The 26,930-nt window shown below is 40.3% G+C and overlaps 1 protein-coding gene and 1 long non-coding RNA gene across 2 annotated transcripts; one reads left to right on the forward strand and one right to left on the reverse strand.

Moving 5' to 3' along the window:
- Nucleotides 1–5,678: 5,678 nt before the first annotated feature.
- PPP1R17 (protein phosphatase 1 regulatory subunit 17) lies at nt 5,679–25,123 on the reverse strand. Its single transcript, XM_083822227.1, has 5 exons — nt 24,453–25,123; nt 17,499–17,608; nt 15,599–15,751; nt 13,978–14,139; nt 5,679–7,181 (listed from the first exon to the last, which is right to left on the reverse strand). The coding sequence occupies exons 2-5, from the start codon at nt 17,578–17,580 to the stop codon at nt 7,102–7,104; spliced, it is 477 nt and encodes a 158-aa protein (XP_083678353.1). The 5' UTR covers nt 17,581–17,608; nt 24,453–25,123; the 3' UTR covers nt 5,679–7,101.
- LOC310893351 lies at nt 7,188–12,412 on the forward strand. Its single transcript, XR_014578919.1, has 3 exons — nt 7,188–9,581; nt 9,680–9,729; nt 12,272–12,412. It is a non-coding gene; the product is annotated as an uncharacterized lncRNA (long non-coding RNA).
- Nucleotides 25,124–26,930: the final 1,807 nt, after the last annotated feature.

Genomic DNA, 26,930 nt, shown 5'->3' on the forward strand with positions numbered 1-26,930 from the left:
CTAAGCGGTTTTAAGGGTTTTTATTTTTCACTTTTTCTGAGGCTGGGAAAGTTGAAGAATGCTGGCAGATAGTCATTTGTATGGGAATGATGTCTCACGATGTCCCTTCCCTCTTCCAAAGCATCAGGCTTCAGGCCTAACAAATATTTCAAAGTGGGGGAGTGAGGATGTTTGTGCAGAGTGCTCCTTGTAAATACTGGACATGTCACAAAAATAATTCCTAAGGGAAACTAGATGTGCTGTTGGCATCCAGTCTGATGTGCGGAGCTGTATGGAGAGGATGTGCTCATCCTCTCAGTCCAACCCTGACATCTAGTGTACACCGAAGGGAATTTTTCCGAGTACGAAGTTCAGAAGTGAAGTACAACAGACATTTACAACACACTCGCACTTTTGTTTTGTTTTGTTTTTTATTAATGATTTCTAAGATAACCACTTGTTACCAGCATAGAAATGTGTCCAAAAGTCTTATGATCTGACCCCTGATCCTATTTAGAAACATTATGAATTATCCCTTGCAACTGTCAATATTTGCAAATTTAGTTGTTTCTTTGGTTGGTTGGTTTGGTTAGTACATTTGTGAACTGAGTCCTTGCTCTAATCACTGAATCACTTTGCTATGGTAAGAAAGTTTAGTGTTCTGTTTTTTCACATATTTTTTCCTTTAGAAAATAATTAATATCTGAATTAAATATCTGAAAGTTAAAATCTACATCAAGAGAGGCAGGGAGAGACCCTTGAATGTTAATTCTTTATGTTTTATGTATTTCGATATCTAAACAAACAAGGATTGTAAAAGGAGCTCTCACACCCTCAAGGGCAATCACAGCATCATGAACAGAGATGGGAGGAGGAAGGGGAGGAGGAGTTCCCAATTCCTTAGGTCATGAAACACACAATTGAGTTCACAAGGCAAATTTCTCTTTCTTGGCAGGGTGTGTCCCCACCTCCTTTCTCCTTGTTATTGTCTGTTGTTGACTTCTGCCCCTCAGGTGTCTGGCCAGCACAACGCCTTCAGGCTGATCCCTCACTGTCTTTTTGCATGTACTCCTTCCTTTATTCCAAACGCTATTCCTGACCTCTCGGAGACCTGCTAAGCATCACGGAGCAGGTCCCTTGGTGCTGATCTTGGGCAATAATCACAGGATCACTGTGGCTGGACAGCATCACTGGAGGTCTGCTAGTTCAAGTAGAGCCAGCTGGAGCAGGTTACTCAGGGCTGGGTCCAGTTTGGTTTCAAAAATCTCCAAAGGTGGAGACTCAACAACCTCTCTCGGTTTTTGTGCCAGTGTTTTACCACTCTCACAGTGAAATGTTTTCTTACTTGCATTTATTTCAGTTTGTGTGCACTACCTCTTATTTTCTCAGTGGGTACCACTGGGAAGAGCCCATCTCTCTCTTCTTTACTCTCTCCTGTCAGAAATTTATATGTACTGAGATCCCCCTAAGCCTTCTCTTCCCTAGGCTGGACAGAATATGGGAAAACAAACTTGGGGTAGATATAACATTATCTCAGACCCTAAGACCACGTGGTGGGGATAAAACCTACTTTGAAGACTGAAAAGGTCTGGACAGCTTGGAAAGATCCAAAGAGCATCGTGTTATAAATACACAGTTTGCATTTTCCTGGATCATTGCAACTATAAGAATAAGAGCAAATGGTCCATCAAAAGGTGTTCTTTTATTTCTGGAATGTGCTTTCTTATTTTGCTGCTTCTGTCCATCTGTCCAATCCGTATCATTTCAAGCTTCTTCAGGGTGGCAGATATAAGGATGGACAAAGATTCACTTCACAGATGGTCAGAGTGACATGGATTTGTGCTTCAGGACTAGAAGCCAGTATCATGGAGTAGAAACTGACTTTTAATGTTCACTCTTTGTACTTCTACAAGTACAAAACACTAAAAGCACTACATTTCCAGAATGATGGAATTTCTGTTTGCACTAACTCGCTCTAAGAGGGCCATGGCTTTTATTGGGGATATAAGGAACAGAATGATATGGGTTTATGAGCTTAGCTAAATGCAAATAGAAGCCAAATTTTCTAACGCACTTCATTGATCTGTACTTTTGATTTTCACTTGTAGTTGTAATATCTGAGCAGTCTCTCTGCATACAAGAATACTGCAAGAACATGTAGGGGTCAAAGCATTATACAATTATCAGTTTATTAGCCAGTAAGACAAAATTTCAAACAGACACATTTTTGGTGTAAATGTTGCTAAACTCAAACCATACAAATACTGCTGTATCTGTGGAGATAGTGAGTTAGCGATAGCATTGTGAATGTTGCTCTGTATTTGTTTCTGTTGCTGTTTTGTTGGGTAAGTCACTTACCTTATGGTCCTCATGTTTAGCACTACTAAAATGCTAATTGCATACCCTTCAGATGGGTGATGGTCTTTCTGCAGTCCTTAGTTGAAAGTTGATGAAGCGTAAGGTCATTGTAGCTCCATTGTCCCAGTTCTATTGCAAATTCAGCCCCGTCCCTTAGTTTCCAGGTAAAGGTAATTGAGAATCCTCTATAAAAATATCAGCCATTAACAACCTCCCAAATGCAGACAGTGTTTTATTCACTGACTGGAGCACTTCATTCCCTAAAGTCCTCATACTGGTTGTCCTACACAGTGTAGATTTCTGGGGTGAGATGCAGTTCCAAGTAAATGTCTGAATGCAAGCCAGCTAGTAAGGCCCTGGAATAGTCAATGCCTACATGTAGACAACTTAAGTGACTTAAATCTGGAGCATTGCAGTCTTAGTGATACAGAAAGTGTGGCCTTAGCCTGTTTCTGCCCTTCCTGTTTCCTTCAGCAGCGTCCCAGTTCCTTTGCATCTTCTCCTAACGGAGAGAGCTGGCAGCAGAAAGCGAGGACTGAATTTGCTAACAGCACTTCAAAGTGGTGCTCCAGAGCGTGTGTCCTCAGACACAGCTAATTCTTGAAGCTTGCCAAGTGAAAGCAATAGTTTGTCTTTTCTGGAGCCTTCTGTTTCTGCTACAACGGCCATGGGAGACCTTCGGGGACACTGGGGAAAAAAAACATTTCTGCCTGAGAGGACACAAACTCCAGACATTTGCCTAGGAGGGCAATTAATGTAGTTTTAGCAGTATCTGGTCTTAAATGGAGAGTTCAGAGCCTGAAGGACAACCAGTAAACCCAACCAGCCCACCATCCCACACTGGGCAGTCCACACACAATTCTTTTACACTTAAAGAATTTGCTTTGGGGGAAGGGACAGTGTTTATCTGTTTTGAAATAATGAAATTTAAAATTTGAAATTATTCTCAAATAATTTAACACCACATTTTCACTGATTGCAATGAGGCAGATGAAAATTTTGAGAAATGATACATCACAACACTGCTTCCCAGGAACATTGCAAAACCTTCTATTTACTCAGTTGGGCATGTAAATAAATAAATGCCAAATTGCCAGACTATAAATATGCAATTCTAAATGAATTGCAGAGAGTGATGTATGTTACGGCATTTTTATGGCTTTGCTTCAAGTTGATCTATACAGAGAAGGTAAATCAGGCAGCTGTGCCATCAGAGATGTCAGTGGGACAATAACTCCTCTTCAGTGAAGAACATATAGTGCTATGGTAAGCTTAGAGCCTTTTATTTTATTTTTATTTTTTATTGTATTTTATTGTATTTTATTTTATTTTTAAATTATATATATATATATTTTTCATATTAAGCTGTGTAAATATTCCCTAGCCTTTGAAAAAAGTCCTCTTTAAAGCAATGAAGTCATTCACATCCTATTTGTGCTCCTGCCTTGTGTTAGGAGCCTTCATATCTAAACGTGTGTTTTCATTGCTAATTCATTGCTGATGTTCATTTGAATCTTTTCAGGACTCCACCTACTCACTCTTACTGTAGTGGGTTAATGAAAATAGTCACCAACTTTGCTAGTAAAACTAGACTTGAATCACACTCAAAGCTACATTTGAAGACAAGCTGAGCCAAGATACTTGGGTTAACACTGTGACAAAATGTTCTGGGGATGCACTAAAGCCTTTATGCTCCTTGGAGCATCTCTAATGATTCTCCAGAGTCCTGGGGCAGCCAGTCTGGAGCAATCCCAGGCTACTGTGCTGCTCTTTTCACTCCCTGTATAAAAAGAGAGAAACAAGCACTGCAGTCTCAAGGGTCAAGCACTGTGCTTGGCAGAGCCATGGGGAGCTACTGGCTGGGAGAAAAAATTGTGAACATCTCCTGAGTCCTGTATGAGTACCAAGTGAACTCCTCTGAGGCACCTTCATCATAGGGGACAATCCTGGTTTGCAACAGGAGGGAGTAGTTAAAATCTTGAAAAGGCCTGGCATGAGCACTACTTGTGTTGATGCTGTTTTGGGAGAGTTCTTACAGAATGGCCACTCTCTGTCTTTGCATCTCATGCATATTTCTTCTCTTCTCCTCCCCACTGCTAACACCAATATAGAAGCAGAGTTTGATTGCCCTTGGTGAGTACCACACATATTTTCTTTTACATTAGGCAGAAGCTTCTGCAGGGGGACAAAAGCTGTTTTAGCGGTGCAGAATCTCAGCTGGGATTCAATAATTCAGCTATAACTCAGTTGACATCAGTGTAATTCAAACAGGAATAAGTTTTGCCAGAAGATAAATTCTGAGAAATGCTTTTTTTTTTTTTTTTTTTTTTTTTTTTTTCTTCAGGAACAGGACCACAGTTGTACTCTAAGTATATAAGTATAAGTATATATACTTATATACTTATAAGTATATAAGTAATATAGCTTGATATTTTTCTTGTATGCTGAAATTGTATTAAACTTTCCTGGAGTGAGGGAAACTTCAAGGTTTTTGTTTACGTGTGCAATGAAGCTGTTCCTTTTTCTTTTCCAGCTTATTCAGGCTCTTAGCTGGTGTGAACCGGTGTGTGCAAATACACGAATAGCTGCTTTACCTCACTCAAGCCTGAAATTAATTTTCTTAGAGCACTAAAAATATTCTTCACATTAGAAACTGCACCACTTACATAAAGCCCAATTGTTGTTGTAGTGCCTTGGCACTCGATAAAAGTATAGGGAGTCTCATGCCATGGACCTTCTTTCACAGGGGCAACATATGATCTGTCTTCAAGCCTGTGTTTTGCAGCAGGAGGAGGCTATGTCCTTTATACTTTGTCTGAATCCTAATCTCTGAAGCACAGCATGGTCCCAAACTGGCCTCAGAGCAGCTTCATTCCCACTTCGTGTCCTATAAGTATTCCTGTATTTAATCATCATGCTTTGTTTGAGCTACTTGAGTGGGATCCAAATGAAACTCTTTTGGTAGTGAGAAGGGCATTCAAGGTCTGACGGTCAAGGAAGTCACATCCATAAGGAGAGGGCACAGGTGACAGACATGGCATAGAGTTTGGATGACCTCAGTGCCTACTTGAAGTTATGTGGATATGGAGTTTTAACTTCCAGTTCCCAAACCTAAATACTAATAGTGCGTTGGCTCATAGATGTGACATACTGATTGTGTCTACATTCTTACCACATACTTGCAGTGACATATCTTACTGTGTACCTTACGCGAATGTTATTATATGAAATATTGATTGATTGATCATATTTTAAATTTTATCTTATCTTTCAGATATATTAACAGGATTAAAAAGTATACCTGATAGGTATCAGACATTCCATTAATAATAAAACTGCTCTCTTGTATGCTTTAATATACCATCATTTATTATAAGCTTGCTGATTACATTTTGAAGCTGAACATCTGCGAATGGACTGCACTCTCATGAAAGATGCTGGGTCAATCACTGTGGCAAATGAAGTCCAAACTAGTGTGTTCCTCAGCTGTCTGCCTACAGGTATTAAAAAGATTGCTGAATTCAGTCTGCCAGGCTAGATGATCTTTAACATCTTTGCCGAGGTCCCTAAGGGTCCAGCTGGCAGTGCTGCTCCATCTAGCGTACAGAGCTAATAAGGCAAGCAGAAATCTATCCAGCCCTACCTATTATGTACAATATTCTACAAGTACCCGTCTCTGCACAAATGTTGAAGACTGTAGCTGGCTGTGAAAACAATTCTTGATTGAATCAATGAGTTAAACTATTAAAAAAATATATAATAATAATAATAAAAAAGCATTATACTGTTTCACCTTGCAGTATGCATCTGCCAGTAAATAATGCTACTCCTTTTACTAGTTTGGAATCTCCTGTTGTGATTTTTAATCTTTACAGCCTCTCCTAGCTGACAACTGAGGACTGAGTTTAAAAAAGCAAATGTCAAAAGATAAAACGTGGAGTAAAAGGATCAAATGTACAGCTAGTTAATCTTTCACCAACTCAGGAATAAAAGCTTTGAAAGAAAAAAAAAAAACAATAGTCTACATCAGTGTAACAGGCAAGTGTTGTGCTTCCCATATGTTTCTCTTCTGAGAGCTCTGCCCTCTGTTCTGTTTGATGTGTCAATGCTGACAGCCCAGGGCTGTAAGCTTTTGTACTACAGTACATCTACCCTTTTCTCCTTGCAGACACCACTGATGAGCAGATACAGGCACAAGAAGTGTTTGCTTTGAATTTCAGGAACATCAACCACATCCGCCCTGCATGTGGAAATTTTCACTGTGGTCAACATTATTCCAATGCCGAAGAGCTGGAAAAATGAGGTGAAATGTCAGGAGAAAAATGCAATTTGAATCATTAGCTGAGGTTTTACCACCCTGTGGTATCCAGTGGTATGTGTTATCATACACTTACTGACACTCTGGTATCTAGTGCCAGCTACACTGTATTGGTAGGGTCCTTTGTGTCAGTCCTCATCACCACACTACATGATACTAGATCTGATCTCAGGTGGATCCCTCAGAGACAAAAATCCTGCGAAGATGCTTTTAGTAAACCAAGAGAATCCTTCCAACCCTACATGTAGGCAAATTTTCTGTCGTATCCTGTGATGCTTTCTGGGATTTCATGAGATGCAGGTAAGCACTTGAAGACAGTTTAAATTCAAGTGCATGTTTGAGAAACTTATTGTTTATAAAAATGAAAAGACTTATTTTTCTATGTGCTGCCACTTCGAATGACCCAGAATTATTTACATTGCATTATTGAAAATATCACTGTAATCTTAGCTGGGGATCGTGTCTCCATCGTTTTCTTCATCTTCCATAATCACTGTTTGCTTTTCTTCTGTAAGCAACTTAGTCCCTTAAAAACAGAAGAACAAGAGAGAGAGAGAGAAAACGAATTTATTTAAAATAGTACTTCTTCAGAAAATATCAGGATAAGAAGACTTTTTCTATCCTCTCTATTTTTTTGGTCCTAAAGTAGTTTTTCTAACACCATGGGAGTTACTCCTCATTTAGTTTTGGCGCATCCATCTCCTCATGAACTAGAATTGGATCCCTGCGTTTTAGCTAAAATTACCAAGCACTCTTAAATCCAGCATATTTCTGCTACCTGTGAAAAGAGACACTGAAGATTTGTCTGGTAACCTGTTTGTTGAAAGGGTTTGGGAACCTAAAAAAAGAAAGAGCTTGCCTGGTGAAATATATACTGTAATTAATATGTGTATGCATTCTTGCTTTCCATGTGTATATAGCAATATGACTTAGATTTCACAAATACAGATGCCACAAGAGACAAATGTTAGAATACCCATACACCAAGTACCATTCCCACTGAAGCTATATGGTATCAATAAACTGCAGAAGCAGCAGGATTAAGATTGATGTTAAAACAGACTCTGGTGCGTTACTGAAGACTTGGAGAAAGTATATGAATTACTGAGGCTTGGGGTTTGAATAAGCTTTTGAGGCCTATCTATCCTATAATATGAGAAGAAAAATAAGACCCCATCCTTATCACAAAAGCACTGAAGAACAACATGACATAAACTTGAAAGAAAGTTTGATTACACAGAGCACACCATGGGGATTCCAGAAACCAGGTTCTTCAGATGTATGTATGCTATGTAACATATCTTCCATGTGTAAGTATTCTCTTCTTTCAAAGTCTTTCTTAACTAGATAGATAGGTTGTGGATCATATCTCCCACAAATCTCTCCCCTTTGCTTGTTTTCCCTTTCTCTCTCACTTAATTAAAACAGTAAGACCTTGAGGCTTTTATGTGATATCATAAAGTCACAGTTACTTTAACTGCTCTCTTTGTTAGAAATTAGATTAATAAAGCAAAGAGAGGACAAGGACAATGCATTAAAAATATTCTTGATCCCTATTTTAAAAGATTGTGTTGGTTTTGCCTGTTCCCAGCAAAACACAAGCGACCTTTAAGATATAGTTCATGGCCACCTTCCTTGGTGTAGAGGTCAATATAGTCTAAAAACAGGATGAGGGCAACCATTGAGTTGAAACCAATGAAATATCTCCCTAATTCAGTCTTAGTGTTTGCTTTTAGTCTGCACTAACCAGCTGAGCTGTTCTGTCAAACCAACCTGTTTTGCTTCTTTCTGCATTGAAGCACTCTGGACAGAGAAGGCTTTCAGCCTTCAGGATTCTGAAAATAGAGCAATACCACACAGGAAGATTTTCTTCAGCTTTGGAGTCATTTTGAAATTTGATGAATTAATAAAATATTAACCTATACTGATTTTCATTTGAATTACTTCCTGCTTCGTTTATATGAGGTTCTTGTGGAATAGATAGTTTCAGCAGGACCACGAGATAAACTGAAAGGTGTGCGTGAATACTATTTTGAAACAAAAAGGACTTAATTTGTTCAAGTAGTAGTTGAGTAACCATGATTGTTAACAGCAAAGAATTATGTCATGTTATGGAGATGGATGTTAATGTTCCCCACTTTGACTTCTGTTCATTACAGACAATTTAGATGAATGCAGACTTTTGTTTTTCTGTTGTCTTTGTTGTTTCTTTGTTTGTTTTCTTCATGAAGTATTTGAAAGCACAACATTGAAGTTACTTTTTAAGATCATTTTAGTTGTGCTTTCAAATACTTCATTTGATGAGAGCTAACCTGTCTTTAGGATAAACTCAGGAATAAGAGATCAGGAATGTAAGCTAATTGAAGCTGCATTGTAATTGATCATGTCCAATCTCACTCCTAATTGAATTACCAAGTCACGCAGGAAAACTGAGTTTAATTCTGACGGCATGATTACATGCCCCTTTAGAGCAGGCCCTAGACACAGCTGGAAGGTAGCAGCCAAGCAGAAGCACCCAGCTCTCATGTGGACGTACAGTAGGAGCACACCAGATGCTTACCATGATCAATAGCAAGATGATGACTCATTTTCAATGAGTCATCTTAGTGACTGGTAAACTCCAAAGGTTTTCAGTAGTGTTCAAAACTCAAAGCCCAGAGGATGGTATAGCCTAGAGTTACAGGCTATTAAATTTCTACAATAAGGACCACCAGCCACTTCAAGAAAAACTGTGTGTCTTTAACATCAAACTTCTAATGTGAAATAATGGAAAAGTGGTACATACAAATGGTATGATTTAGCTAGAATTATATGTATAACTCTGGGAAGTAATTTTTTTTTTTCTTGGTTTGATATGGTGCCTCTGATCACTTGTGGAGAAACCATGCTTTACAGAACACAGTGTGGAAATTACAAGTTTAAAAGAGTAAGTAGAATGTGGGAATTTGGGAACGTTTGTAAATCAGTCTTTCTCTGTTTACTGTTCAAGTAAATAATTTAGCCTCCCTGTTTCTGTTTTCCCAGCTGTGCATATTATGAAATGCAGCTCATCCCGCAAATCCGTTTTAAGGATGGTAGGTTGTTCTGTTAATATCTGCCAAGAGATCTGATTAAGAAAGCAGCATAGAATTACAGTGTAGTCATATTTTCCCAAAAGAATTTGCAACTACTTGCAATTTTTAGTTAGAGACTAGGACCTCAAAGGCTCACAGAGAGCTCATGAGAACTTCTATTAGGAAGCTCAGATGTAGGCAAAAGAAGTTGGGTTAGATCAACCATTTGCCAAGTACCACCTAGATCTAAACCTTTCCTCCTGGAATGTAAATCAGAAAACTGCCAAGAGGGCACCAGTTCCACTTGACTCCATATAGACAACTCCTGCAGCTGGGCTGGAAGATGACTAGAGTGCTCCAGTCACATCCCCTGTGCAGCAAAGGGGCTGTGCTGCTTCTATGCTATGCAGGGGTTTTCACTGAGCAGGGGAGTTAATATCCTAAAGGAGCTACCTTAACTGAGTTTGTAGGGCGTAAGAGAGAATGAGGGCTTGACACTGTGGTTTTACTAGTTATCTCTGATCTGATTAAGAAACCCTAGGCAGCCACATTTTAGGAACCATGCTCCCATATTTACACCTGTATTTACATTCTTGCTCAAACCCGCAATCCTGAAGAGCTCTTACAAATGCTTCAGTTAATTGAATATGTTCATAAGTAGGGATAGCAATAAAGAGTGTCCCAGAGCTGAGTGCTGGCCTGGATTGAAGTTAAATCATTTACTGTTGTGTGTGAGGAAAAAAAAAATAGAACTGTGATTATGTTTTGTCTTCTAGTCTAATCCCTTTAGAAAGCCAAGGCATTGGCTGATTGAAGAGGAGCTGGCCACTGGCAGAGATCTCTATTCCATGGCTCAGTTTTACACACACAGCACAATGTTTTTTGTGCTGCTGCAACAGGAGGTTGAAGCCTGAGTACATTTAAAAGAAAGGGAGGTTTTTGTGATGTCCAGGCTTAGACATTTAAGTTGGCTCAGGAACTGATTTCCTTAGTCGCCTGCAAACAGGGAGACATGGGTTCACCCAGGTAACAACATAAAGATCCTAATTTAGCAGCCACCTTTCTATAACTCCATTTTCCATTTGTATTGGATGTTTGCAAAGTGTAAAACTGATTCTACTTCTCATTCAGATCACGTGCATCCAGTAGATACATTATTTTTTGTCACTTTGTGTAGCTTGTTTGACTTGTTTTATTTGTGATCGAGTCTCTGGCCACTCAAGGTGGAAGAGGACTGTCCTAGAGCACTTGTAACCAGCTGGTCGAAACGAAGTGAGATAACACAGCTGCCCTTTTAATCTACATTATCAACAAAGCTATTTGTGTGGACAGCTGCTTAAAAAGATAATCTAGTAATTATGCTCTGTTAGTACAAACAATTATATGGATGTTTTTCATATTGCTTTTGATGCACTAGGAATAGGGACATTTGGGAGGGATGAGAAGGGGAAACCCTCAGAAATCAGAACAATCCTCAAACACAGGTCACAAGAGGTACATGTGGCACTGACTGTGCTGCTTCCTCCTCCAATGCCAGTACCAGGGACACAGGGACAGAAAGGCCTTTCTATATTTATTAAGCTCACATAGCCCTGCTGGGGCTTCTCAGGTCTCTGAGTCTATAATTCAGATGCTATTTTGCACAGCTGTTCCACAAGAGTTCAGTTTGTTTATTCTCTGTCTGCTACCTGATGGGATAACCCTGAAAGTAAACAAGTAGTAAATACCGGACCAGCCCTCAGCCACAATGAGTCACTTTTCCATAGCAAGATGCTGAGTTACTGCCGGCAGCTTTCAACCAGCAGAGCTCTGTATGTTGGTATGTATCATGAAAATATGCATCCGTAGAGAGGGAACCACAGTCAAGCATTCACACATAGGCTGCTTTGCCCCCAATAGAAGCAGAAGTTTGCCAGAGGGAATCAATCATTAGCAAATGGACCCAGGGAACAGGATCTGAAAAAGTTTTCTTCAGGGAGAGGCAGCATCTAGCAGGCTGCTTTGTATCCATGCTGAGTGCTGGAAGATGTCTTCACCGGTAGGCAACAGTCATTGGAGGTATAATTGAAAACAACTGAAAAATATATTAGTTTCTATCATTCTCCCACAGCAAATGCACACACTTGGAAATTTGTAGCACATTTGAAAGTCACTGCATTTTTTTTTTGTATTCTTTCCTTTTGAGTTTTGTGATTACCAAATCATTTGGGGATTGTAACATATTTCTGTTACCATATAACTTGTATTAACTTCCTGTTGCTGTAAAACTTATTAACATTGAAGAAGTATTCATGGGAGGCAAAATGAGAAGATCCTTAAAATGATTATTTCACCCGTAAGTGCCTACTTGAGCTAATTAAGGCTAGGCTAGAAACATGAAGTAATAAGTGACTAGATGCTAATCTAACCAGAGCGTTGTTGAGATGTGTCAAGGAAATAATTCACCCTTGCTGCATCCTCTTAGCTAGCAATTACTTTTAAACCAAAACAAGAGTCAATCATCTCAGCTTCACTGTCACACAGTTCATCTTTGATTTCTATCAAACACTTTTTTTACTTTCAGATCCTCCTTCTCTGCATATACCCTGAAGTCCAAAGGACACACTGCATAATCAAAGGTGCTACAAATGGCTGAAAGCAACTTTCTTGGGAGTGTTTTTGAATTGACCAAAATAATGCCAGTTTTCTTCCGAGGGCCACAAAGGTATTTGTTACAAGTTATTTGATAAACTTTGCCTCTGCTTCTGTTTCTGAATTGGTCCCTGAAAGGCTATGATTTTTTCCTACCTAATTTATTTGTCATGTGAAATTTTGGGTGATTTGCTTGATAATTTCCTCCAGCGATTATATGAGCAGGTAATTATCAGTGTTCTATATTAAATATTTCAAAGTGGAGCGTTTGCAGTTGGGCTCAGAAGTTGTATGATAGAATTAATTTCACCCAGCAAAAGATCAGACCAGGTTTCCAGTGACTCACTTGTGGAGCTTTAATGCTAGAAGCCATTTGGATACGAGTTCAATGAGTGCATAAAAAAAAATGTACTTTGCTTGGGCAGATCAGTTTGCAAGGAACTAGTATTTGCAATGCTTGCTGCCATAATCCTGCAAGCATAGTCATACTCCTCTCTGCTCTTGGAAGCTCCATGCTGATTAATGTAAGGTGCTTAAAATTTAAAATTAAAAAATTTCTTGCACATTTGAGTCAGTCATGAAGGATCCATAAGAACAGTAAATGTCTAAAAATATAAGCACCTATTGTGATTGTTGAAGCCATTTACACACCTGATAATTCTCAGGTGTGCAGAAAATCCCATGAGTACCTAGAACTCAGGTGCTTGATCTACTGAGCCGTTGCTTAGTCACTCAGGGCCAAAGCATCTGTCACAGGACCTCTTCATCTGATGTGTCCTACAGTCTGGTCGTGCCAAACCACAGAACAACTGGTTCATACTAGAGTTTCCTAAGGGAACAGGATTTTCCACTTTCAGCACTAGTTTTGGATCTGGTGTTTGTTGGCTGATTTGTTGTTGTTTTTCCTTCATTTGTTCACTCACTCATTCATTCATTTTTTGCTCCAGCCTGTGATCAGGAAACAGCTGGTGTATAGCATACATACTTGCGCTATTTCCTGTGTCCATGGTTTGCAGCAGTAATTAACACTTCCACAGTGCTTTACATCTTGAAAAGGCTTCAGACACGTTGATGAATTAAGGCTCTTCTGTGATACAGGAAAGTGGGAAACTCAGCAAACAAAGGGTCTTAGGGCCAAAACATGGGTGGCTGAATCCATATGCTCATTGAACAAATTAGCTGCTGCACTGTGTATTGTGCCAGAAGCACAGAACTGTCTTTAGGGTGCTGTTAACTGCAAGTTCACAGCTTGGTTTCCTCAGTGCCTGCTAGGGACTCAAGTTAACAGGAGGTTCATCAGGACAGCTTTGTTCCAGGATGCTTGAAGCAGTGTGAGCTACGCTGGTGCTGGTGGCTTTAAAATTTACATTGTGCTCAAGTTTGAAAAGCAGGGCAGTGGCTGGATTTTCACAAAAACAAAATCATCTCTGCATGAGATAATCATGTGACATAATGTCTCCTCTTACTCCCCTTCCCTTCTATCCCCAAAGCATGAGCAGTGGATACAGAAAGGACTTTCCATGAACCACCATTACTGCATACTTTGGCCAAGTAGATCCAGTTCGTCAGGAATTGCTGAGTACACTGGGCAAAACAACATCCTTTCAGCCTTGGAGCACCTTTAATTAAATTTCTTACCTATTATCAAGGGTGGGATGTGTATTGCAGGTGTATCTTTTCTCCTTGGCTTTTTCTGCTCCAGTTCAGTGATCTGAGAGCCTGGACTCACTCTCTCTCTCTGTGGCTTCTCTGTGATACCATACCTTTTCAGGAGATTATCAGAGAAGTCTGAAAGTATGCCTGCAGGAAAAATAAAAGGAAATGCCACATTGGCCTTGCAGACACTGAAGAAATTTGCACCTGTATAACTTTCACAATTACTACTTTTAAGTAAGGATGCATGAGTATATGTTCTGCTCTGTATGGTGTGCCTTCTCTTCTGGATTTGCAACAGATTACATTTCTTCCAAGTCAATTATATCCCATACGCTGTGGACAGTGACACTCTCAGGCAGCTGGTTTATGGCTGTACCTAGTGGGCTAAACTGTAGCCACCAGAAATCATGGTAAAGATGAGTGCAGTGCTCTATTTCGGAAGCTTAGGCTTATTATCAAAGTATTTTAATCATATGGATGCTCAAGTTTCTGCATGGGAGCATTGTGGCTACTCCAGAATGGCCTATTTTAACCAGAGAAACTCTTTACTCTTCATAAAATTGTTACCTGGGGTACAGAATGCAGCTTTCCAGGCTCTGAGCAATTTCCTAAGAGAGAGAATTACTGAGAGGCAGATATGTGTGAAAGCTGAAGAGTCAGGGGTGATGAGTTCAATATCTGGATTATAAATACTGGAAAATCCCAGTGAATCCCACTGCTTGTTTTTCACTTGGTAAGTGTGACTTGTTGCAGGCACACAGGGGACCATGCACTTGGTTACTGGCTAACTCCTCTGTATATATGTAGCAAGGGAAGAAGAAGTCAATGCAGTTGATACAAGAGCACAGTTCTCTCCCTAGAGAACTCACAAGGAGTTTGTGTTAGCAGAGGGAAATGACAAACATTTATTCCTCCTGCTGATCTTGGAAAATTATCAGGTTTCAGTGGCAGTCTCCTGCTCATTCGTCCCTCCCCCTGGTTGGTGGCATTTAGTTCTTGAACTTCAGAGGTATGTTGGTGCAGAGCAGCAAAGAGCATCCTACAAGGAGTTCCTTTGTTGCTGCGGTGGTTTCTGCTGTGGTGTTTCTTACCTAAACACATGCCCTTTGACAGGGTCCCCATATGCACAAGAGCTCTGCAGTTCCAGGAGGAGTAACCCACAGCTGGCCTGCGTGTGCCTCTCCTGTCTGCTCCCAGCTTCACTCCTGCTCAGCCTTCCCCTGGGCACAAGGAGGTACAGGGCCTGAACTGGATCCTTTTTAGTTTTGGACCAGATTGAATCTGGATGTCTAGCATCACTAAGCTGATGGAGATAAGCACAAACCATTTATCACCTAAAGGCAGTAAGACCATGAGCCCCAAGGGAGCATGTTTTTCAGGCGCACACACCCACACACCTTGGTGTTCCTGTATGCTGTGAGAAAACCCTTTGTCTAACAGGGAATGCCTTTGAAAAAATCAGCCTCTCTCCATTCATCTGTCTTCTGGGGTGCACATAGCATGCAGCTGTGTTCCTGCCTACTTCCAAGGGGATGTAAAAAGGTCTCCCGGCCAATCCTTTAGGATGAACTGGGATTTTGAAGTCAAAATATGTATTACTTACCTGTTAGTGGTGGGGGTGTGTGTAAAGCTGGTGTATCTTTTCTCCTTGGCTTTTTTTGCTCCTGTTCAGTGTTTTGGGATGGCTGAATAGTTTTACCTTTTCTTGGTTTCTTTTTGAGGTCACAACTCTTAATCAGCTGCTCTGAAAGGTCTTCTGCATTAAAAAAAAAAAAAAAGAATAGAAATTGAAGCTGAAGTGAAATAATAAACCAGATGGTGAAAAGAAAAGTTTTAATAATACTGCTTTCATCCAAGTAGTCTGAAACGCCTGTGGAGAAACATCTTCTAAATAGAAAGTCAATACAAGAGGCCTCTATGCTACACTATGTGGGAGTCAAGTGACTTAGGTGGTCCTTCTGCTTTCTAGGTGGTAGATATAAAGTAGAGGGAGAAAGCTGTGGACAGTGGTGTGTTACAAGGCAGAGGGAAGGCTCTATCATCATGCAGAGGTCCTGTGTCCATCAGTTTTGCTCAGCTCTAACTGTGCAGGCTGTCTTACAGAGTTACAAGGGCACTTCTGTGAGGTAAAGATTTATGGGGAGTGGGGGGGTCAGCCTGAGGTATTGGCAAACCAAGCCAGTATATTGTTCCCTTCAAGAGCTGGCTTTATTTCCAGAGCCACTGAGCCGTTGGTGTTCACTTCCGATTTACATAACTTTACACTGGATTTTTGGTTTTCTCTTCAAACAAGCCTTGACTCAGATGGTTGGCATGTTTTTTTCTGCAAGGATCTGCATTTCTGGGTGCTTATGCAAGCTGAAATTGTTGAGTCTAGCCTGTCATTAGCATCATCACACAAACCAAAACTTTGATTTCTCAAATATTGCTTGGTTGGCTTCAGCAGGGCACCCCAGCCCCCATGGACAACCCCCTGGTTAGATCCCTAGAAGATGCAGATCATATTTTCAGCCCTCCTAGGCTTTCTGCATGGTCTTAACCATGCAAGTTAACTCATTTAACCTCCCACTGCCTCAATTTCCCATCCCTTGATGGGAACGTCTGTGGAGTGGGACTAGTTCCGTACTTATTTAGCTACATAATTTTATGGAACAATTACATTTAGCATGCCAACAGTTATAGAAGTGGTGCCTTTTGCTAGAAATGCTGTGGCAGAGGCAGGACGAAGATACCTTCCTTACAGGCCAGACAAAGAAAGTTCATAAAATTCTGCTTGCCTGAGATGAGACACTTTTTTGACAAGAAATTGAAATTGCAATTGTGTTTCATTACTGTCATCAGAAGGGTAACAACGAGCAAATAGATTTTGTTTTCTGGGCTGCTGAATCCTTATGACAATTCTGCAAGGCTGAGGTAAAGTAATAACATTTGAAGCAAAGACCGTGAATATATACAAAAAGCACATCTATCATGTATGAAGTCTGGTATTTAGGTGTCTGGTGGAGGTAAGATGCCTCTGGTACTCTCAGTGCAGAAGTTATATATGAAATAGGTTCAAGAGAGGACACAGATTGAAAATGAAGGGGGAAAAGAATTTAGAAAGCTGCCCCAGTGGAGGCAAAGGGGGGTGTTTAAAATCTGTTACTGAAATTGCATATGGAATAAATATTTAGGGAGGGATCAGTTATATCCTGGCTTTCAGTTTATTGTAGTATACCTGAAGAAACTGCTCAACTTTTCCTAGGGAAAAGAACAATGACACTTTTTCCTTTTTCCTTGTTAATTAACTTCGCTCTAGAGCTTCAGCTAATATTTATATGCAAGAAAAACACTCTTTGCCTTTCCATCTGGCATCAGAAGTGTCGGCAGAAGGTGTAATCTATCAGGTTTCATGAGGACACAGTTGTATTGCTGGAGGGGAAAAACAGCCACTGGACAGGACCTAATGATGTGAAGACAACACCTCTCCAATTTCTGCAATGATATCATCTAATAACACTTACCTAAATGGTTACAGTGTGAATCTCGCTTGTCCAGTCTGTCTTCTGGGATATCAAGTGGCTGAACACATTCTGTTGACATCATTGAAATGGGTTTTTCTTCCCCTTTGAAACTACAGCACCAATAAAATAAAAAAAGGTGGCAGCATGACATAAAGCAGACGTGTCAGTGTTAGGCATGCACTTGCTAGCCAAATCAAGGCAAGTTCTTGTCTTCCAGCTGCTCTCTGTCATACAGTGTGCTGACCTGATTTAGCTCAAGCATGCTAAGAGATGCATTTATTCACAGCCTTGGCTACACATGTAATATCTCATTTTTCCACCCACTTTGCTGTAAGCAACCCACACAAGCACAGGAAATATATCAGCTCTGTGGAAGAATACTGCCTTTGATTGTCCAGAAAGTGCTATCACGTACACAAAGTAAATGCTAGGAAATAGCATGTTTTGTTCTGTTTTCTGTTTACATTTTTCCTCAGCTGTAAACTAAGGATCACGTTTGGTGTTTATTATGCAATCCAACTACGAATGCTGATGAGTTATTCTTACAATTCCGGTTCCTCTAAAAGGGCCTAGATACCCCCAAAGACCCAGGTGTGACAGCTGACTCTGGAAAATGGTCAGTGCCTACAAACCCCAGAGTTAGTGTTAGGTAGGTGTCCTCATGGCCTTGGTAGGAACAGTGGGGACCCATTTCATAAAGCTGCTTAAGCATCTGTGTTTGTAGGTCTCACTGAATCACTACTTTGGGCTTCAAAGTGTTTTATCCCTCCTTACTCATAAGTGTAGAGGGCCCTGGTGCCCACTCTCCCTGCCTGAGCATTCCCAGGATCCCCCAAGCTGAAATTTGATACTGGACTTGGTCACTCTGGACCCACTCCAGATGTCATCACAGGGCAAAGCTGGTTAGACCATTTTTTACTGTCAATAATTTCTATTGTTGCTGAGCAGAAACCCATCAGAAAAACAGAGCAATGTTAGATGAAAAAAATGTCAATCTGAAGGTGTGTTCTGCATGATCTGGGCATCACTGGCTCAAGCCAGTTACAGCTGTGACAGTTTCCTAATCACAACCTCTGTTCTCTGTTTTTGGGGAATAAGAGCAGACTATGACTTCCTTGTAGGGAGAAGGAAGGCAATGAAGAGAAAAAGCTGGAGGCAACATTAATAGTAGAAGGAAATGGGAAAAAAATAGAGGAAAGAATGGGAGATGGTGAAGGAAGGGTAAATAATGGAGAAAGGTGAAAGAAACGGCAATCAGAGGAAAAACAAGGAAAAGGAGGGTAAGATGAGAGAACAGGAGACTACTGTGCAAGTTCATTTTGATCTTGCTGGCGGTCAAGAAACTACATATAAATGTAATGCATCCCTGTAAATTGCAGTGGTTGTTTGTCAACAATAAACAGAACAGTAGGGCTGTTAACCTCATTCCTCTGACTAAACTTGCATCTATATAAAGAACAATTAAACCTCAAACAAAATCCAGTCACATAAATATTTGCCAAACAAATATGAAAGGTTGCAATCATAATCATCCAATGAGGTAATTCTTCAGGGGATAGAAAAACATGTCCTAAACTCTACTGACTTCAGAATAAGTGGGGCAACACTAACTTACAGTAGTAAATGTCAGGAACATTGACTCATAATGTACTTAAGGCATTAACTCCCATACCCTTCAGTATTAAAAATTCACAGAAATTTGTAATATTCCTTAAATTCATGAATATCTTACTGAATCAGGCCTGGATAAGGGGTTCAACCTCTGCAGTATTGACCCAGTCTAGCCTCACATCTGTACTAAATGGTAATACTGCCTAAAAACATCACTGGCCTTTACAAAAAATAAAAATAAAAATAAAAAAAATCTTCCACTTAGGAAGTCCCTTCATAAAGAAATCTTTGAATGCACCTTAACATGGTATGCTTGCTCTATTTATTGATTTTATAAATAAGCAGTAACTATGGCTTAAAATAAAGCAGTCAATGTTTCATTTAAAACATAAACTTATTATATAGCCATATGAAGAGTCACACTACATTTTGTGATTAGAGGGGGAAACTGTTTATTTCTTCTGTGCCATTTGATTTTATAGGATTTGATTAAAGTATGCTGGCTATTAGCTAAATATTATGATTGTGGGGATAACATTCTTTTCTGAAGATTACCCCATTTAGAAAGTTTTCAGTAAAATCAGGGATACCATTTCAGATTATGGATCTTTTTAAAATAGGTCTTGAGTGAAAAAAAGTGGAAATAAGTAGTAAAATTTAATTGTAAAATTAGTAGTAATTTATACCATTAAAATTTGCTTAACGCTAGTCTGATTTCACTAAGCTCTTCCATGTAGTTATTTCACCTAATGAAAATCAAACTTGTAAAGAGACTTCATCTAGGATTGGTATATGCAAATTATAAGAGATTGCCTTATTATTTTCTCTTAATTCAATAGATTGAAAAATAATTTTCCAAACTAAATCTCTTAGATCTGTCTTTATATTTTCACAGTCAGACATCAAGCCCTCAGCATCTGCAGTGCTTTAAAATATGGCTTTACAGCCTAACTTCTGACCCCATTTATTTTGAAAAGTTTGCCTGGCAGAAAGCTTTGCTGTGCTTACAAATGTGTTTCCAATCTTTGTGACAAAACAATACAAAGAAAAGCATTACCAGAATGCATAGTGGTGTCTTGGGTCTCTGTATGTTGCATATGATGTGCGGAACTGTGAGTGATGTTATTTCCTGTCGCTGTGCATTACACACAGATCTCTCATTCAAAGGAGGTGATGTATGTGAGGATTGTAATGGTGCTTTCCCAAACAATTAAAATCAATTCCTGACACTAAAGAAACACATTCCCCAGTAATGTTTCATGTGGAAAGGAAGACTGCCGTGGTCACTGTATGAAGTCATTAATATTGCTTTACAAATGGAAGCACATTCTCAGATTTTAGCATGTTAAGTGCAACTCCTTTCCTACCAGCCTTCATGATAACACATTTTGTGCTCTCCTGCAGTCAGTCACCTTCTAAGGCAATGCCTGCTATTTAAGTGGTGGACTACAATATTTTTTTCTTGCACTCTATTTTATCTCTTAGCGTAATGAGCCACATTCATCCTTCTTGCAGCTTTAATGTTTACAGTGAAGCTCTAAATCACACTCAGCAGGAGACACTTTCTGAAATGGATATAGATTTTTCCATATGAATTAGAATTCAATAGTCACTTAGCCTGAGACTTTTGTACATCCAGACTGTACCAACCTCCCGCAGAGATGTGTGCTCAAAGGAGTCACCTGGAGTCTCTTGTTTTTGGGAAATGACAGAGCAGAGATGCCTTAAATGTTTCTGTAAAGGCTGAGAAGGAGTTCTGGTTTTGCCTACATAGTGTTTTTTTTTTTTGTTTGTTTGTTTGTTTCCTTGTTTCCTTGTAAAAGCATTCAACATCAGATAGGACAGGCTCTACATATAGAGATAGAAGAGCAAGAAATGGTAAGGTACAACTGATAGCTACTTCAGCCTCACATGGACTAGCTCTCATGCTGAGTCACTGTCATATAATAGCAGGACTCCTTTAGACATACACTCTTGTAGGAGATGGGAATTCAAATGAAACAATACCTGAACTTTTCACTTTCTAAATGGCACCTTTGGTATTATGTAGCTTAAAGCAAATACTCTGAATTGTTGTGGGTTGTTTGTTTGTTTGTTTTGTTTTTATTTTTTGATTTTTGTTTGTTTGTTTGTTTTATCAGAAGTCTTTGGTGATTGGAGTGCTGTGATATGGATATCCAGAGAAAGGAGATGTACATCTCATACCACTCACTAACATAGTCTCAAAACACATACACACACAAATGCATGCAAATAATAGAATTCTTTTCTTTGCCTAAATTGTGGGGCTTCATCAAAAAGTCTGCCAATACAACCAATTCTAGGGTCCCATTAGATATAAATATTTTACCTAGAGATGGACAAAAAGACCATTTTTCTTTTACCATTTTACTGTGTGGTTAGTTTAATGCAGATTCTTGTCTCAAGTGGTCAGGGTAGAGCTTAAGGAAGACTCAGAAAAGCCACTCTCAGAGACTTCTTCCAAAATGTTATAAATTTTTGAGGTCATCTGGTCATGTGACATTCAAACCATCTTGAAATGAAAGCTCATGAGAAAAATCTCCCTTGTGAGGTAGAAAATTAAAGCTTTGAGGATAAAACTAAAGAACTGGACTTTTCTCATTTGATCTGACCTAGACTTTGGATAGAGGAAAGTTGAATCTGCATTTCTTGCCTGCTCCTAAGATTTTCAAGTTTTTAAGTGTTATGAAGCTACATGGAAATTAGGTGCCCATATTTATTTGGAACCAGACTAAAGGGACAGTGCAGTTCTCAAATGAGTCATGACTAGGTGATTGTTCTTGCCTATAAGATGGAGAAAAGATTTTCTCTTCTTCAATTTTCATCAAAATTTACAGGGGCTAATTGGGCACAGACATCAGTAGTACTCACCATTAAGGACATGACTTGTTACACATACATGTCATTTCCTTTCATTATTTCCCCTAGAATTTGTGAACTGCCCTTTTGTAAAGTCTCCACAAACTGCTTTGGAGGGCTTCAGTAGGCGATCTGTTGCTGTCCATAAGCATAAATGTATTTTTATTTTTTTGGTCAGAGGAATGTTTTGTTTTCACAATTTACAAAAATCCCCCCCAAAAGCATGCACTAGTTTGCAGGACATGCATCATCATTAACAACATCCTTGGCATGTTTACATGGACACTACCTAAATAAAAGTACTCTTAAGAGCATTCTTTTTCTAGGTGGCAGTAGGCGGTAGGCAATCTGAATTGAATGGGTATTTGTTTTGACAGGTTGATAAAAATGCTGCCCCAGAAGCCTCTATGACACCAGGTACCTATCTGCTCCTGGACCCCAAACACTTCTTAAGGACATGCATCTGCTCTGAATAAAGATCATAGATCTGTACACAGATCACAGTACAGATCTTGGGGCAGTCGGACCACTCAGTGCAAGGCTACATGTTCCCTGTCAGAAGGGTGACAGAAGTTGTGTCCCACTCTTTGTTTTAATTCTAATGGCATTTGTTGCAAGGGGAATGAAAAAACAAAACAGAGGTTGGGGGCAGCCTGGAGTGGATTATCCCCTCACTATAACCTCATTTGAGCCTGTGCTTGTGTCCTACTCCTGGGGAAGAAGCCAAAGTGATACTGGATGAAGGAGAGTTCAAGTGTAGAAATGGAGACAACTGGGGCCTTGGGGTGGGACAACATGCACACATGCTTTTCTGCATCCCCATATGCACAGGCCTGGCCTTGCTGCCACTGATGCACTCTACAGCTGGAAGTGGAAGCAAGTGGGACTATCTTACAGTGTGCTGCCACATGCAGATATGAGCCAAGGGCTACAACACTGAAGGCAATGCTTCACTACACTTCACTAAGAGCTGCTAAAGGATCAGGGTTTGCCCTCTGAGACTGGTATGTTTCCTTTAACAATACACACCCTTATGCTCTCCTGACAGGCTTTAATTTTTTATTTATTTATTATTTTATTCCTTTGCTCCTCTCAGTCTGGTTTCAATGTACACAGGAGCAAGGAAGGATGGACAGGCTCCCAGCATCCTCACCAGCTCTTCTCTTCCTTCAGTAAATGTGCAAATAAGACTTGTCCTTGCTTCTGTTGCATGTCCTCTGCAGGCTCCTACAGTGTCAGTAGGCACCTTATTTTCACAAAGTCATTCACAAATGTGTAAAAGGGAATAAGATACCATCATCTGGGTGTAGTCACCTTGCACCCACTTGCTAGCCACAGAGCTCATCTGAAACATTTCTGGGGCCACAAGGAATGTATTGAACCTGCAAGTGTTTGGTTCCTTCAGCTTGCACCCAGCAGGCAGCCTTGGCTTCTCTACGGGCATCTTCACCCATTCCCTGCTCCTATCCTACCCCTCTACAACTACTTCCCAGGCAAATCTTGTGAACAAAGCAAAGCAATCCATCTACTGCAGTTGGAGTAGAAATTTGATGCCTTAAAAATAGAAAGTCTGGGTTTTCTTGCCTTGCACTCCAAACTTTCCATTACAAGTTTTGCTATATTTTTAACATTACTCTCTTGGAGTGGCATATTCCTGGGCACACAGAACAGCCTCACATTACTGTGCAGAGTTTCTTCTTCAGTTATTTGAGCAAAAGGCATTTTTTTTTCCTCCCATTCTTGTCAGATTCATCTGATTTTTTTTTATTATTTTTTTTTCCCTAAAGCATACTTCAAACTTCTTAGGAAATATTTAGGTGTTTGAAAGGCTGATGCTGGTGTCTCCCTCCATCGAAATTTTTTCCTAATAATTGCAAAAGATCCCACAGAGCTGTCTGGGTGCAGGTTTTTGTCACACACAGTGCATTTCTAGGGTTAGTTCAAAAGCCAGTCTGGGCAGGGGACAGGGTACCAGTACTTCTCATAAGCTTGTACAAAAATAATCTCAATTTTTTAACTTTGATCAATGGAAAAATATGCAAAGGTTCTGACAACAAAGTTTTTGTCTTTGAGAAAATAAAAAATACAAAATCTTTCTTAATTTTTTCCTCGAGGTGCAAACTAACCCTTGCACGTGACAACCCTTTGTAGAGGCATAAAGAGTCCCAATACCAGCTCCCATTCTGCTCCTTACAAAGTGTCCCACCCCAGCAGTAAAAGTTAGTTGAAGCAGTTGTCTCTAATGCCCTCCACTCCCCAGGACACCATCCCATTCCTTTCAGCCCCGGTGCAGCCTCACCCCAACTTTCCCTGCATGGGAGCATCCCCAGCCCACTCCCGTAGGGTGGGGATGTGTGGTACGAGATCGACCTCACTGGTGGTGTCTGCTAGAGGAAAGGGAAGAGAAAAAGAAAGGAGTGAAGCAAGAGGCTACCCAGGCAGGAGGGCGGCTGCAGTACTTACGGAGCGGTGCCGGGGAGGGTGTGATTTGGCGTTGGGGCTCCCTGGAGCGCCAACTTTCCGTGCTGGGGTGCCGCTGGGCGCTGCTGCCCGCCTTATCTAGGGAGCAGCAGGAGCAGTTGCTATGGCAATGCTGGGATCAGGCGTCCTTCGGGAGGCTGGGAATCAGCATCACTGCTGCCCTGCACCCAGTGGGTCCCGGTGGTGTGGGAGAGGGATCGGGATGGGGGACACTGGCAGTGCCTCAAGGAGAAGGCATCTCTCTGGCCAGGAGACCAGGCTGCTGCACTCAGGGGGCAAGAAGGGATGCAAAGGTTTTGGTGTGTAGCGAAGGGAGCCAAAATGCAAGCTGCAGCCACCGTGTCAAGAGGCGCAAGGGAAACAGCAAGGGGAGGGAGCGAGTCTGATGCCGTCTGGGACCCAGGGGAGAGCCGAGGATAAAAGTGGAGCAAGGAGGCAGGGCACGTGTCTAGGAGCAGCACCAGGAGCACTGAAAGTGATGGACATGCTGAGGTTTGGCGATGTCTGTGGTGTTTGTGTGTGTAGCTGGCCACAGCTAGTTACACAAGCATGGTATTTATGGGGCCAGGCAGGGAGTCTTCTGTGGCCGCCTGTTGTTTGCCAGCAGAGACCAGTCTCTCCTATTTTAGCCCACTGCTTTGGATGGAGCTCTTATTTCAGCCGAGGGAAAACTATGCAAACGTGCCTGATGTTGGAAAAGCTCTGTGAGAAGCACTCTACTCAGTGGTGGGATTGTGAACTGCCCCTCTCTTGGTATTCACTTGCAACCAAAATGCCTTTTTCTATTCTCTTTCATTAAAACATCCTTAAAACACTGTGACTGCTCACAGATTTTTTTTTTTTCTTGCAGTTATCTTCACATTTTTTCCTCCCAGTCAGTAACTTCAGTTCAGGAGCAACAGCATGCGGTGCATGCTTTGAATCAGTTGGGGTTTCTTTCATAAATAATATATGTTCAGATGGCCCAAAGGGGCAAAGTGCTAATTCCCATTTCTGCAAACTGTGCAGCACCCTCAGATCCTCTGTATTTCAGACACAAAGTGTGGAGTAAATTAAATGCTCTCAGGACACCACCTGAAAGCAATACCAGCTTTCTCTGTCAATATCTGGGAGACACAAACACATTTATTACCTTGCAGAGTGTAATTTGTATGTGTTTATTTGGCTCAGAAACTCATCTTTAAAAGCAAACTCATAAAGGCTTAAATCACTACTGAAAAATGGATTATAGGCTCCTACATAAATTACACTAAGAATTTTTTGGCAAGATTGAGTTCTCTAACTGGAAAAAAAAATATATCTCCAAACCACATAACCCCCAAACTGCTCGTAAAAATAATTACGTTTTTTTAAATCGCCCTTTTCCATGTAACTGATTTTGCTTTCAACATTGTCAAGACCACCCTGTTGCAGTCAGTTTTAAATAAAAATAAACTTTGTTTTACATTGAAATGCCTTTTACTTAGAAACATAATTTATGTTGCATTTTTCCATGAACTTAGCAAAATCAGAATGAGCCACTGAAAAATGGGTTCACAAAACAAAAACACAAATCTGAAATATGCTTTGAAACTCAGCTCAGGGTTGCCTTTCACATTTTGATTTTCCTGATTGGAATAGTCAGTCAGTCATTTATAGCACTGGAAAAATTCCCTGAGGATAAGAAAATTGTTTCCTGTTGTAGTCCCCAGATCCCAGGGATGTTTTGGGAATATTACAGGATAGCTTTAATCAAGAGGAAAGGAGCCTATTGCACTCAGCAGGATCACACATCCAACCTTATCCACCTCTGACATTTCTCAGGTGCTGTATGATGCCACAAAACATTCTACTGTAGTAGAGAATATATCCCAGTCTTTCCAGAGGAACTTTCACATTAATGGTGTGATGGAGGATTTACTCCCTGATCTGATCTTTTAAATGTTTACAGTTGTTGTCCTGCTTGTAAGAAGGTTGGGACCCCTTCCAGCTTTCTAATCCTTCCTGCTCAGTTATTTCACAAGCACAGCCTGAAAAATAGTCTGAATCTGTAACAAATCTGCACTTTAACCTCTTTCCCTTGTATGCAAGTATTCCCATCAGCACTTGGGGAACTCATCTTGTAATTAAAGATAAGCACATGTCTAAAAGTTTCCAGGCTAGTGCTTTAGAAGACAGGTGGTGCAGCTTCGACAGATGGGAAAGGAGAGGACAATATAATAGAAACCAGATAAATACGCACACGTATATATATACGTATACATATGTGTATATATAACTATTACCTACCTATGCATGATATTTTTACATTTATTTCTGGCTTGCTTTGCAATTCAAGGGTCAAAATTGTGAATGTCCAAAGGGCAGTGAGAGTTTGGCCTTCCTTTGATACTTTTTCATCTTAAAATCTTTCCTCTCTGTAAAAAATAGTTGGCTTACTGAAGCTTTTAAGCAAAGCATAAGAAAGTAAATGATTTTATT

This window comes from Anser anser (genome assembly GCF_964211835.1).
Source record: "Anser anser genome assembly, chromosome: 2".
NCBI lineage: Eukaryota > Metazoa > Chordata > Aves > Anseriformes > Anatidae > Anser > Anser anser.

Bases quoted from the DNA above. Each gene is read 5' to 3' on its own strand.
- PPP1R17 (XM_083822227.1), bottom strand. From the start codon at position 17,580: ATGATGTCAACAGAATGTGTTCAGCCACTTGATATCCCAGAAGACAGA. The intron at 14,140-15,598 runs GTAAGTAATACA...TTTTTCCTGCAG, and splicing joins CACACCCCCACCACTAACAG to GCATACTTTCAGACTTCTCT. The intron at 7,182-13,977 runs GTAAGAAATTTA...TCTGTTTTTAAG, and splicing joins CATCCCACCCTTGATAATAG to GGACTAAGTTGCTTACAGAA.